The sequence below is a fragment of the Genypterus blacodes genome, unplaced genomic scaffold (genome assembly GCF_046128005.1).
Source record: "Genypterus blacodes isolate CSIRO-AG114 ecotype Tasmania unplaced genomic scaffold, CSIRO-AGI_Gbla_v1 ptg000263l_1, whole genome shotgun sequence".
In the NCBI taxonomy this organism is placed as follows: domain Eukaryota; kingdom Metazoa; phylum Chordata; class Actinopteri; order Ophidiiformes; family Ophidiidae; genus Genypterus; species Genypterus blacodes.
In genome coordinates, this window is record NW_027467055.1 from 198635 (window position 1) to 212072 (window position 13438).

The 13438-nt window shown below is 44.8% G+C and overlaps 2 protein-coding genes across 3 annotated transcripts; one reads left to right on the forward strand and one right to left on the reverse strand.

The window, feature by feature from the left end:
• The first annotated feature begins 741 nt into the window (after window positions 1-741).
• alkal2a (ALK and LTK ligand 2a) lies at window positions 742-2735 on the forward strand. Its single transcript, XM_076171675.1, has 5 exons — window positions 742-1077; window positions 1764-1817; window positions 2010-2090; window positions 2189-2264; window positions 2646-2735. The coding sequence occupies exons 1-4, from the start codon at window positions 819-821 to the stop codon at window positions 2251-2253; spliced, it is 459 nt and encodes a 152-aa protein (XP_076027790.1). The 5' UTR covers window positions 742-818; the 3' UTR covers window positions 2254-2264; window positions 2646-2735.
• Window positions 2736-4534: 1799 nt separating this feature from the next.
• On the reverse strand, window positions 4535-11775 carry acp1 (acid phosphatase 1). 2 transcript variants are annotated; one of them, XM_076171673.1, is made up of 6 exons: window positions 11676-11775; window positions 10386-10459; window positions 9311-9424; window positions 7475-7536; window positions 6517-6622; window positions 4535-4869 (listed from the first exon to the last, which is right to left on the reverse strand). In XM_076171673.1, exons 1-6 carry the CDS (start codon window positions 11716-11718, stop codon window positions 4792-4794), a joined length of 477 nt encoding a protein of 158 aa, XP_076027788.1. In that variant the 5' UTR covers window positions 11719-11775; the 3' UTR covers window positions 4535-4791. The 2 variants fall into 2 exon arrangements, with proteins under 2 accessions (XP_076027788.1, XP_076027789.1); XM_076171674.1 differs by lacking the exon at window positions 9311-9424 and adding an exon at window positions 9490-9603.
• Window positions 11776-13438: the final 1663 nt, after the last annotated feature.

Here is a 13438-nt window from a genome sequence, read left to right on the forward strand (position 1 = left end):
ATTACATCTACATATAACTTCATATAAGTTCATATAACTTCCCTAAATAAGAGGAGACTTCAAAGGGACGCACAGCGGAGCGGACAGACCCAGGAAGTGAACTTACCTGTGACTTTATTTACATTTGATTTTGGTTTATTTATTTTTGTTGAACGCAAGGGGAATATCCAGACTTGAAGAGCCGAAGGTAATATCAGTTATTATATTGCTTTTATCCAAAAAATGTGCACTTTGTTTATAAGAAATTCCGCCTTCTTAGAGCCACATTAGGTGACCGGCAAACCTGTTGTGTTCCTAGTGTTTTATCCTACACACCCTCCGTATCCATTTCTACTAATTAAATTCCATTAAATGTCAAAAACACACTAAGAACTTTGGAATAAGAATAAGCTAAAGAGTTACATTTGAACGCGTCGTGTTTGTATGAGATCTGTGTGCTCGCCTGGTAAACACAGACTGGGTTGCGGATTTATTTGCTGTAAAACGAAGATAAATCAACCAACCAATCAATCGAAAGAACTTAATCGATATATTTGGGTGATAGATTCAGGACAAATCTGTGGTAAAATGATGACAATTTTGTTGTACGTCTTTTAATTGTTTGTAAAGTTTGGTCTAACTTTATAAACTCTATCTAAAATGATCCATGCTGTCATTTTAAGGTGTGTGTGTGTGGATGATTCAGTGACCGGGCGGTGGATTGTCAAAGTTTGACTCGGTCCTCTCTCGCAGGTGTCCGGGTCAAGTCCCCTCCCTCCTTCCTCCCCCCCCCCAACCAGCGACGGAGGAGTTGACTTTCTTCTCACTCCGTGGGAGCGATGCGCGGCGTGCGCGGGCACTTCTCTCTGGGACTTGTGCTTCTCATGAGCGCGCTTACCGGCCACTGCTGCCTGAGCGCGCCCCCGCCGGAGGCGGTGAGCGGCGGGGACGCGCGGACGCAGACCCTCCGGCGGATGGTGGCGGAGGTGAAAAGCGTGGAGGAGAACCGAGCGCAGACGGCGGCGCCGCTCAGCAGCACCTCGGTGGTGAGGAGGGACTTCCGGGATGTGAGGTCGGACCGGGCGGATCAGGTCATCGGTGAGTGGAGGAGAGGATGGTTGGTTGGTTGGTTGGTTGGTTGGTTGGTGTGTGTGTGTGTGTGTGTGTGTGTGTGTGTGTGTGTGTGTGTGTGTGTGTGTGTGTGTGTGTGTGTGTGTGTGTGTGTGTGTGTGTGTGTGCGTGCGTGCGTGCGCGCCTGTGTGTGCGCGCGCGTCTGTGTGTGTGCGTGTTTCAGAAAGCCCCATTCTAATTACAATAAATGTGAAGAAATTAGAACCTAAACTTTGCTACAACATCAATAAGTCTTTGTAATTTAGTCTGAAAGTCTCCTACAATTTCTTTATCAACAAATCATGTAAAGTTCTCCTGTCACTGTGATGTGAAAATGAGAAATGCAGGTTATTAAATGACTAAAACACAAATTATTAACTTTTATCCATAAACTATTAACCGATCACTTTGTCTCAAATCCTGATCCTAAGTCTTTGTTCAAGTCTGTAGTGTCGCTTTGCTCCTCAATATAAATAAACAAGGTGCCAGAAATATAATTCAGATTAATGTACAACCACAACTAAGGTTTCAATAATTAAAGAGTTGAATCTAAGATAGAAAATTGTTGACTCATTGGCTGTTGGCTTGCTTACATCGTACAGGTGTTTGTGTTTTGTGATAAAATACTAAAGCATTGTTCCTTCATACTCTTTCTTTCTTTCTTTTTTGAACAGTAATATCCCCCAGAGACCTCAGAAAGAAGGAGAAGTTCCTCAAACACATGACAGGTAAGAAGACATCAGCCTGCTGCATTATGGGAAGTGGGAAAGACAACAGAGATTGAGAGTGAGAGTGAAGAGTGAGTGAGAGACTGAGATGGGAGGATGGATGCAGAGTGATGAGGGATAGACAGATGTGACATTCTGATGGCCGGAGACCTGAAATCAATCGATCAATCTAAACCCCCCGTCTTCTTTCAGGTCCTCTGTACTTCAGTCCGAAATGCAGGAAGCACGTGTACAGACTCTACCACCACACCAGGGAATGCACGATACCTGCATGTAAGCTGACCACACACACACACACACAGACTCACCTGTCGTGCTCTCTCTCTGACGAATTCTCGCGCAAGTGTCTCATCTGCGTCTTCTCTCCTCAGACTTCAAAAGATGCGCGAGGCTTCTGAAGCGGCTCGCCGGCAGCCCGCAGTGTACGGAGGGGTAGCACGGATCCAGGTACGGCACCCCAACGCACCGGGGAATACTTCATCCTACACACACTGTCAAGCTGCTGCGTTGTGATTTATCATACATTTCTATAAAACATGAGGTAGACACACACACACACACACACACACACACACAAAACACACAGCACATAAAACACGAACAACACGATGAAGAAAGAGAACATGGAGACTAATCCATGAATCAGTCATGTTTTCATTGGTTCAGCTTAGAGCGTAGAGATGTTAGCGATATGTGTGTGTGCCGTGCAGACCGGCAGCAAATCATGTTTCCTGATCTAATGTTCATGATTCTTCTGGAATAGGAAAGAATTTGTCAGGTACTGCCAAGTGTAAGACAGCACTGAATTGCACTTCCTCTTCATTTCAGGTTGAGGCCAAAGCCAAGCGATGCAGAAGAAAAATCTTGGAAACAAATTGTGCCTTGGACAATAAGAGGGAAGCATAGAATGCTCCCACCAGCCCCAACCGCTTATCAGCAACTGTTGTCTCCTTCCGAGAGTTGTCGGTGTGCTAAAGCGTGGATTATTGACAACCAACGCCCTGGCTGGACTTCACGGTTGGCCGTCAATTTGAAGGGAGCAACCAGGCAGTGAAAGCAGACAGAGAGGCAGACGGTGAAACACAAGAAGACAAACACGCCAAGGAGGAAAACAGGAAACCGACTCGGGACCTTTTTCTCCTTGCCGGTATCCAAAAGATCTTTTGAAAAAAAAAAAAAAAGAAAGGGGATAGCATATGTTTATTTTGTGACAGAATCCAAATATTTTTAAACATGTGACGTAAAACGGGCCGGCGGTCACGGTTCGGTCCCACGTCTGCTCACACACCCGACAACTACGTGATTAAATTATTAACGAGCGTTTCTTTGCTTTGTCTCGGTGTTTGGTACCAGACGAGCAGGTGGCGACGGCGGAAGCATTCTGAAGTCGCCGGCCCCTCCTGTGAGCCTTGGTTGAGTGTGGTACATGATATATTTATACATACAAAACCGTTCCAGTGTACATAATGCAGGCCGTGACCATGTTAACCCCGTGTGTAACGTGTACATACTGTACAACAAAGCAGCAGACGACAAAAACCCCATCTAGATCCTGTAAATGAAAGTGAGTGGCATACTGTACATCAAATGGGTGTTTGGAAACATATATATTTAAAAATGAAATATATTTAAATAAATTATAAGATTGGTACAAATATGGGTGGTATTTGATTTATGAAGGGATTTTTTTGGGGGGTTGGTTAGAAGATGTTGTGAAATCATTGTGCGTTCTTGAACGTTTCCCACATTGAGTCAACATATTTGGAGCGTGATGCTATTTATATTGGACAAGAAGTCTCTTTAGTTCAAGAAGAGAGATCCCGTGTAAGACACAAAAGCTGCACCCTGAAAAGACGGAGACGGCTGCAGAATGAGTATTGGGGATCTGGAGTTCATCTTAAATCATGACTTAGTTTGGGTTTTAATGAGAGGACAATGTGCTTTCTTGCTTCCAAACTGTTTGGCGTCACTTTCGAAGACCTTTAACTTCATGTCATGCTGTCCTGTTGCTTAAAGTCTTAACCGTTAACTGGACGCTGCCTCAAGACGTTAATACCTCTCTTCAGTTCTCATGCTACAATCAGCACATAGATATTCCATCTGATACGTCATCGAGCGTGAAGCTTATAAGCAACGTTTCTTCCACGCCAGCCACGTGAAGCCCTGAGATGGAATTAACTGTTCCAAAGCCACACATGCCTGCAGAATGTCGCCGGGGTAACGTTATGTCACAGACACCTTTTGTAATATTTCACTTCCTTCTCTGCAGCGCTGTATGTCTGTACAATGTAACAGAACAGGATGCAGAACACCGCCGGCCTATAGGAGCCAGAAATGTGACCAGGAGCCAGAGCTTGATCACCTACATGTTCATTATTAAGATGACAGATTGGAAGTGGTTTTAATCCTAACTTATTTTTAGTCTTAAACTCCACCTGTCTTTGTTTATCAGATGAGTCAATTATTTAAAAAATAGTTATTTGGTATATCTGCAGGCCAACGTGAAGCCAGACAATCAATCACAGACCTAAGAAATGACCCAGGAGGATTAGCATTCAGGATAGCATTAATGTGACCCCTGAGGCCTGAGGTCAGCCTTTGACCCCCACTTGTGAGCCCTGAGATGTCAGGTCATGCGTTATGACCGACAGGAAACCTGGATCCATGGTGATGGAAGATGAATTATCTGCATGACAAAGGAACCCAGGAGCAATGGATTCATTCATTTGTTTTATTTATCACTCAAATGAAAACAAACTGGTCCACACAGCTTTGCTTTAGATCTACATGGCGTGCTTCTTTCTACGCTTACAACAAAGAAACAAACTGCTCTGATGGTCTTTCAGTGACATCCGCAGAGGCTTTTTTTTTTTTTTACTGATGAGAGTGTGTGTGACAGGGCCAAAGCTTATTAAAGGCGTTTACTTGGGTTCGTCAAGCAGACTGTGCAAAGAGCGTTTCAGGGCAGATGTTGTTAGGAGTTGCTCTCCAGAAAGGCTCTGCAGCATCTCGCACACTGTTGGTGCACCTTCTCAAAGTCTTCATCCCTTCCCTTCAGAGCAAAGAAAACAAGACGGAGAGAAAAAAATAAGTGTCGTCCAAACGCCGTTAATACTCATCAAGCAATGAATTCCAAACCAAAACCAAAACAGTATCTGTATCAAAGTCACTGGAGTGCTTTTGTCAACTGGACGCAACTCAATCAAAAATCAAGAGCGCCTTTGTGCTGTTGGATTGTGTTTCTCCGTAGCTGAGCTGTGGTGCCTTTTTCTAATCCCGTTCTATCCCGCTTCTGATTGAACCCCGCCGCTGTAGGTAGATACGTGCGTGTAGATCGGTTCCCCAGGAAAACCAAACAAAAGGAAGGCGTTAAAAGGAAAAGACTGTTCCTCTGGGGGACTAATGATTTATTTGTTCTGCAGGAAGCCGATCCCAGATGGATGCCAACTGGCTTTAGACGCACTCTTAGCCAACACACAGACCCACACACGAGTTTAGTATCATAACTAATTTCACTGGGGAGGAAGCGGCTGCCAGAGGTAATAACTGACGATGAAGTGATGGACTTTTGGAAGAAGCTAAACCTCGCCCCTGCAAGTGTTGTTGTGATGAGACCAAATATAAAAGAAACCTGATGAGAGACGCTGCCTTGATGAGAGGCCATCCATCTGAACTACATGTGGCTACGCAACGCATTTACTAAACCCTGACATTTGGTTTCGCTCGCATGTTCCTGCTACGTCTCCTGCTATCTCTCAATTGGAGCCATGCTGAGAGCCGCCTGGTGAAGCATCAGCAGGACTTCATCGTCGCCTTCAGACTCAACAGACAAAGGCGTGTGTGTCTCTTGGGTCGCCCTCTCTGCCTCAGGAGAACAGTTCAATGTTAAAGGATCAAAGTGACTGAATGCCTCTTAACCCTACAGTCCACACAGAGACCCTCACACAGAGTTGAAGGTCAAACCTAAGCCTGAGTCTGAAGTTACAGTGACATAAACTCTGGTGGACTGCACCTTTTGTCCTACGGCCACAGGGCTGAGGCTTTGGAAAATATTATAATTTAATTTAATATAGAAACGCACATTAGGCCAACATCTATTATCTATTTCCACTATTGAGACCACAGAGGGGAACCAGTTCTTTTCAAGCGACGCTATTGTTGAATTGGGAAAAATGACAAACTGACACCAGCAACATTCCCCCTTAAATGAAGACGGTTTGAACTTGGAAACAGGAGGAGCTTGGATGTCAATTACAGCTGAAGATCTGTTATCCATTCCCACCGCAACTTGACATTCCACTTTTCCTGTCCTGGCTTTTCTCACTCAGAACCATCACACACATCCAATTCATTCTGATATGAAGCCGGCAGGGAGCCACATCCGAATACTTTGGCAGAACATCGGCCCGTCAAAGAATCGTGACTGAGCGCTGGAACGTAAAATGCCAAACCAAACACATTTTTGCTTTACATTTCCAAGAGTAGTTAATTACAGTTTTGCAATCTATAAGTGCATTCAGGTCTGGAGTGCTGAGGCGGTGAAGGAATCCTTGCTCACTAAGGCAGTTCAGCGAGTGTTTGACGTTTCCTTTACATTCTTACCTGATGTATAAATAGAACAGGTGCTCAGGCGCTTTAACGCCAACAAATCTGCTCCGTAATGCTGGGGAATACTCGGCCGAAGGGGGCGGAGACTTACGTAATACGGGTCGTTGATGATGAGCTGCTTTTCGGGGTCGTACGAACCGAGGAGCTCGATCTTTGCTCGCAGGTTTTTCACAGGCTTCGCCTTCCGATTCAAGTCACTGCGAAGACAAGAGAGGAAGAGGAAGGACACACAAGGTCAGACGCACTCTGGTCTGAAAAGAAGAATAAAGGGAACGCTAATAATCAGTTAAGGGCTGAAACGAGACCGCGGTCCTGTCCCGTGTCTAACGCTGCCACGGCAGAACAGACTCCATTCATTACGAGCAAAACACTTCCTCCCTGAACACTGTGGTGAAACGATACCATCAGTTTGGCCCCACAAAGACATGAGTGGTCCTGTGGGGAGCACAGCAGATGACTATAAAAGGTTGACATATGTATTTAGGGCTGAAGGAAAAATGGATCACAGACAGATTCTATGAAAGCAAACGCTACATGGACGGGGATCCCCTTCAGTCCAGTATAAGGACTCCTTTCCCCCCCTCAGTCTGGCAAGCTTAACATTTGAAGAGAAAAATAAGTGTGGGAGAACGCGGGGGTGTGTGGGGGTTGGGACTGCCCAAAGAGCAAAGACGAGGCATCCAAAGAACTCAGTAAGCTGCTTACAGATCAGGTCTGGAGGCATGTGATCTCAAAATGATCCCTAAACGTTCAAAGTAGCAAAAAATATCCCTCCCCCTGACCTCTGCAAAGGGCTTAGGAGAGGATATTGCTCATTAAAGGAACACGTTACTTATAGCTGGGCCGGCAGCGGCGGCTGCGTAGCCTCGGCTCTCCGGCCGGGCTGCGGCACAGCTCCCAGCGGAATTGAATCGAGGCAAAATGGTTTTTCGATCCAGCGGAGCCGCTAACGCGCGAGACGGGATGGTAAACGCGTTCCATTTGACCGCGACCTGTGTCGGGGCAAAGACAGGAAGCACAGCTGTAGGTCAAACAAAAAAAAGTAGTACCTCAAATTGCTCTCGTCCATGCAGAGAATGTATTCAAAGCTCATGAAATCGTCTTTGGTCACCTGGATGCAGGGTTGTAAAAAAGGAAGGACAAGACAAATATTACTTTTTGCAGAAGGGGGGGGGAACACAGTGCAACCTTCGCATCATGAGCAGTAAAATCTGAGCCGTTGTTTTAACTCTGATTGATGACTTTGAACTTGCTGAAAGCTGGGACCTGTGCCAGGGGAAGGGAGAGGGAGAGGGGCAGGGAGGAGGCATGCACCGACAGGGTTAATAAAAAGAGATCTAAGCTGCACATCTGTTGGCATGCGGAGGGATGCTGTGCAAAGTGATGATTTAATCAAACATGAGGCATTAAAATAAAACATCACTAAATACGAGAGCCAAACGAGAGAAGAGGAGGAGGAGAAGAAGAAGAAGAAGAAGAAACCCTGCATGTCCTCCAAAGGCTTTGAGAAGGAACAGAGGGGGGTGGACAGATGTTTGTTACGGCCGTTTGTTGAAGTCGCGCCAGGTCCTTGTTTGTGTTGCGGGTGGTGGCCAGCAGCATCCGACCGCCGCGATCTCGCCACTCACCTCTCGTCTCCAATCTCCTGAGATGGGCGAGGGATCAGGTAGGGACACGCACGAGGTCAGCGAATTCAGAAACAACCCCAGACGAGCAAAGTAAGGAGCTCCTGAGGAGATGAGCTTATAGCCCCAATTTCACCAAACCAATTATCGTCTGAATTAATGAACAACTGATGTGTCTCACAGAAACGATCTCACTTCTTAGATCTCGTTAACGACACACGATAAAACGAGGGGGGGATAACGACAACTACGGTAAGAAGAAGACAAAAGACGCACAATGACGAAGCAGAAAATGAAGGAGAAATCAGCGAGCCAATCTTTGGTGGAGCTCTGAGCCCAGAGCCCCGGACACGTCGACGTTATCTCCTCACTGCTGAATTACAACCCGGTGATGACGGGTCGTATTAATGTGCTTTTAGAAGACTGATGGTATTTTGGCAGAGAGCAACACTCCTATTCCTCAAAATATTGACTCAAGGATAACATATTGATACCGTTACGCCTCGACTCCAGCTGGGATTACTGACAGAGCAAAAACACAGCGCATAACTGCACAATAGAAACAAACACGCTTGTTTGGACGCCGTAGCCTCCGAACGATTCCCCCGATTGGCTAATCTCTTTAGGGACGCAGGTGGATTCATACGAGAGACGGAGCAAAAGCAAAGAAAGTGGCGGGATGACAACAGAGAGATGGCGGGCGAAGAGGGAGGGAGGCTCGTCAAAGTTCAGGGTTGAGTCACCACAACACTGCTTTGAGGAGATTAGATGAGGGTCTGACTAAGGGGAGATCAATGAGACGCTGCATCTGAAATCTGCTCAAGACACTGCATCAAAACAATGAGGCTGTAGCTCATGCGGGCCCAAACATCTTGCTGTGATTTCAGGCTTTTCTCAGAATTTGAAACACATTCTAGGAAGTCATTATAAATGATTAGTAGGCTTGGTAGACATTCGGAAATATTCCACACCAATTCCATCGCTGCACATGATTACAGAGACATTGTTACGGCAATACAAAACAACCTGAGAGATACCTGATGAGGACAGGCATCACAGGCATCACACACACACACACACACACACACACACACACACACACACACACAGTGACACACACACACACAGTGACACACACACACACACACACTGACACACACTGACACACACACACACACACACACACACACACACACACACACACACACACACACACACACACACTGACGAGGCGAGCAGCGGTGGGTCGTCTGCTTGTACCTGTCGGGCCCTGTGGTCGGTCTCAATGCCATGCTTCCTTAGGCAGGCCAGACCACGGGCGTCCGGCGTGCTGCCTGTATTCCAGTCAGACGTGGCGGCACTGTCTATGACCCACTGCAACAACAGAGAGCACAGAGCTACCGCTAAGACAGGTGGGAGGGAGGGAGGGGTGGTCGTACCTGCCGGGCCACGTGCCTCATGGGCACGCCGTGCCTCTCCATGCAGGCTTGACCGCGGTGGTCCGGCGGGTTTCCTATCTCGTAGGTGGAGGTGGCGGCACTGTCTATCCTCCACTGGAGCCGAGCAGAGCGTGATTCAAAAACACACACACACACAAACACGGGCAGACACAGGTGGTAATTGCTCATTTGTGACACTCAGACTTTGCAGGCAGAAGCAGAACTAGTTCCTCTTGATGGCGGTATACATGTGGTGTGTGTTTTAGCTCATTCGCCTGTCACACTAACTGCATAAGTATACTCCAGTGTTCAGTCTGTTCCATGTGGTAGCAGCATAACTGACAGACTTACAGACACACGGGAAAGCAGACATGGTATCCACCTTTCACTGCTACGCCTTGGCCAACCTCACTGGAGGACATTTCATTTCAATCTCCAAATGAATTCACACGTGTATGTCTGAAGTCCTACACAACACACAGGTGTTTTCACTTATGGGGTGTGTGTGTGCCGTATGTGTGCTTGATAGACATATCTGCCATGAATTACATTGACATCATGTGACCAAAATACTCAAGAGTACGCTGATATACTGCTGTGTTTATGCTTCCATCTGAAATACAAGCTTTGATGAAGACAAAGCGTGCCGACAGTGCACATGTGTCTCTTTAACGACTCCAGGCTGCTCGGATCGGTGCTACAATCAACGGCCCTTTTTTTGTGTGTATGTTTCTGGTTGGCATTTTCCGCCGGGCCATTCACACTAGTGAATGAATCATTTGTGGAAAAGTGGTTTCCAGGTACAGCCTCCCAGCACATAATGCTAAATCTATGTCATGTGTGAGAAACATGTCTTTCATTTGTGGTGTTGTGTTAATCAGGCTGGACAACGTTACCTGATCGACAACACCAGCATCCGTGGCCATCTTTCTGAACACAGCTTCGGCTATGGGTGACCTGCAAATGTTCCCTGTTCAAAACCACAAACACAACACACTTAGTTGCAACAACAGACCCGATTTTATCACATTATTTCATCAAATAGTTAAGGGATTATCAAAGAAAAACAGACATTCGGTGCAGACAAAGGATTGGCATTCTCTTGTAAACATTGACGATCCCTCTAAATGTTAAACAGCGTGAAGTTAAATCACTTTTAAAGTTAAAAGTTTTCAGAAAATTTGACCATAAAGGAGCAGATGGAACATTCCTCATTAGATTTGTTTCCAAATCTAAAAAATGAATAAACATGGTGGCATTTGGGCAAACAGAAGTTTACCGTGTCATTTTACATTAGAACATCTGTAAACATTTCATGACTTGGAAATTACGGTCCAGATTTTTCCCGAATTTCAATGAATGTATGAAACCTGTGTCAGGTTTACTGTGCCAGAGCAAATGGTAACACTTTCCCTGTCAACAATAAAGGGAGTTTAATACCTGCATGACCAGTACCGTTTGAAACATCAAACACTTACAGGGATGACGATGCCTCATTAAGTACAAATGACAACCTGCTCGCACATGGCTCTGATGAAACCTCCACTAAGAACAAGATAATTAAACTTTAAAAATAGTTCGCGTGGCCAGGACGTTCATTCATTGCAGGGTGCACTAGCGACACCTAGCGGACAGGTCGATCACCGATAACCAATTAACCAAATAAATAATAAATAACTAGGACTTGGAAAAAAACACGACGTTATTCCTCTCCTACAGCGTCCAATATATTTACACGCACAATTCAAATTGTGCAAATTAGGCGTTAGAACAGCCAATAGCTGCTTTCCTTGCTGAGGAGTGGCTGGCAACACTGTAGACGAATTAGGCTCCTGAGAAATTTGGACTATGACCCGTCGATGTCGACACCTGTCCAGGTTAAATCGCCCTAAAGCCAACGATACTGTCACTTGGCGTGTTCCTTCTTTAAATAAAGTGTAACTTGTTTCATTGTAGTTCCTGGTAGAACTATCACGGCAGAATTAGAAACCGTTAACAGGTTAAACAGAGTTAAACCACTACGTGCCAGTTTATGTCGTCATTCATTTAGCATCCCGCGTGAATGTAGCTAAATCTAGTCGCATTCAGGAAAATGTATGTGCTGATGGTGTATGTTGGCTGCTTCTATACGCTCAAGGTGTGTGAGAAAAGAAGAGGTTTTCCGGCTACAAAAAACTGAATCTTACCCAAACACACGAACAAAACAGACTTTGTACCGGCGCCCGCCATGTTGTTCTGAGGGTCCTGTATGACGCAGCAAGTGGTGGCCAACCAGCGCCTGAGCAATTTTCCTGTAACAATTTCCGCAAACGTTGTTTAGAAAACAAGCACCAGGTAGATATAAAAGGGAAAATAATCTATAAATAAAATGAAGAAAAATAAAACCTTTCATATTACATATTATACAACCTTACTTTTGAAGCCATATAGAAACGCTCTAAATCTTAGAAGAAGATATCGTCCCAAAATGTTTTGCTTATTGGAGCACCAATAGATGGAGGTTGGTACATTGGATTATAAAATATTCTAACATTCAGTCAAGTTCCCATGGGTAACAAATATCCCAGGAAAATTCCTCAGCCGGCTGTCTGTTGTCTTTTTGTTGTTTTTTTGCCATCTTGCTCAGTAACACTCATGAGATTGAAAATAAGATAAGAAGAAAAATAATTTCTCACAAAATGGGAATGTTGTAAGTGTTTACAGGGCAGAACAAATCTGAGACAGAAGCTATATGATCCCAGCAGGCATTATCTGTCAATCCACTGAAATGGCTCAGAAAGAGAAGACATGTTCCCACACACCGCCCTTGCTCTACAGATGTTAATTCCCATAGAACAAAATTCCAGCAAGTCAGTCCCTGCGCGCCTTCAGTAAGGCATGAGTTCTGTGTTAGAACAGGCAGGATCAGAGTGTTTATAACTTAATCCCCTCCCTTATACATCTAACTTTCACTGAGTGACGCCACAATGCTCAGCTAAAGGCAATTATTACATTTTGCATCCTGAGCCAGATCTGAAAAAAATCTCAAAAGGTGGGAGACTGAACTGACCGTTGAAACATTAGAACGATGTAAGGAATGAATGAATGTTTTTACAGCAAAAGAAGTGAGCAAGAACCTGTCAAATGCTGATGTCACATGTTTTATTTAATCACAAAACTGTGTGAGTGACCAGGAATAGGGCCTTTGAAACAGTAGTATCCTAGAATGAACTATTAAGTTAAGATAAGATAAAAGTTTATTATCCAGAGGGAAATAACATTAACATGTTTGTTGCTGCATGACAGGTAATTGTCATAAAATAGCTGAGAAATAAAACGAGGATTTTGTGAGTTGCACATAAGGATCCTCAGTTGGCTCAACACTACCAGCCACTCTCTCTAAGGAAAGGGAGACACCTGATCCAGTGTTACACACCTGTTACACATATTGAAACACTACAACACTTTATGACGTAGATATCAAACCCCAGCTAAAGGGTGCAAACACTGACACATACTGTATATACCATTAGCTTTGCAGCAGAGTATATAGAGCTGGTGATGCAAAATAGAAACACATAGATTTCCTTTTGCTGAGGTCTGGAACAGTTTTACAGTCTCCAAACCGCAAAGAATCTATAGCTCCTGACTGCTCTGGGCTCAGGACCAAAGCTGTTAAAGCTGAACTGCCAAAAAGTTTAACCTTAACTTGGAGGGGTTAACTGTTTTTCAGAGCATCATAACTTACATAAATCAACTGAGAAATACTTCCTGCATTTGCAGTGTTGGACCTTAGATCACTGTACCCTGCCAAACTTTACAAAATTGTTATGTATATAGTCAAAAGGTTAAAGATGATAGAACTTTACCACAAATACAACAATTTGTGGTATGATTGATTGAAATGAAGACCATAGGCAAACAGTGACCTCGTATATTCATTATGCTGTTCTCCATAAATGCATATTAA

Bases quoted from the DNA above. Each gene is read 5' to 3' on its own strand.
- alkal2a (XM_076171675.1), top strand. From the start codon at position 819: ATGCGCGGCGTGCGCGGGCACTTCTCTCTGGGACTTGTGCTTCTCATG. The intron at 1,818-2,009 runs GTAAGAAGACAT...GTCTTCTTTCAG, and splicing joins GTTCCTCAAACACATGACAG to GTCCTCTGTACTTCAGTCCG. The intron at 2,091-2,188 runs GTAAGCTGACCA...TTCTCTCCTCAG, and splicing joins GGAATGCACGATACCTGCAT to ACTTCAAAAGATGCGCGAGG.
- acp1 (XM_076171673.1), bottom strand. From the start codon at position 11,718: ATGGCGGGCGCCGGTACAAAGTCTGTTTTGTTCGTGTGTTTGG. The intron at 7,537-9,310 runs GTACAAGCAGAC...CCCTGCATCCAG, and splicing joins CCGACCACAGGGCCCGACAG to GTGACCAAAGACGATTTCAT. The intron at 4,870-6,516 runs GTAAGTCTCCGC...TTTGCTCTGAAG, and splicing joins TCATCAACGACCCGTATTAC to GGAAGGGATGAAGACTTTGA.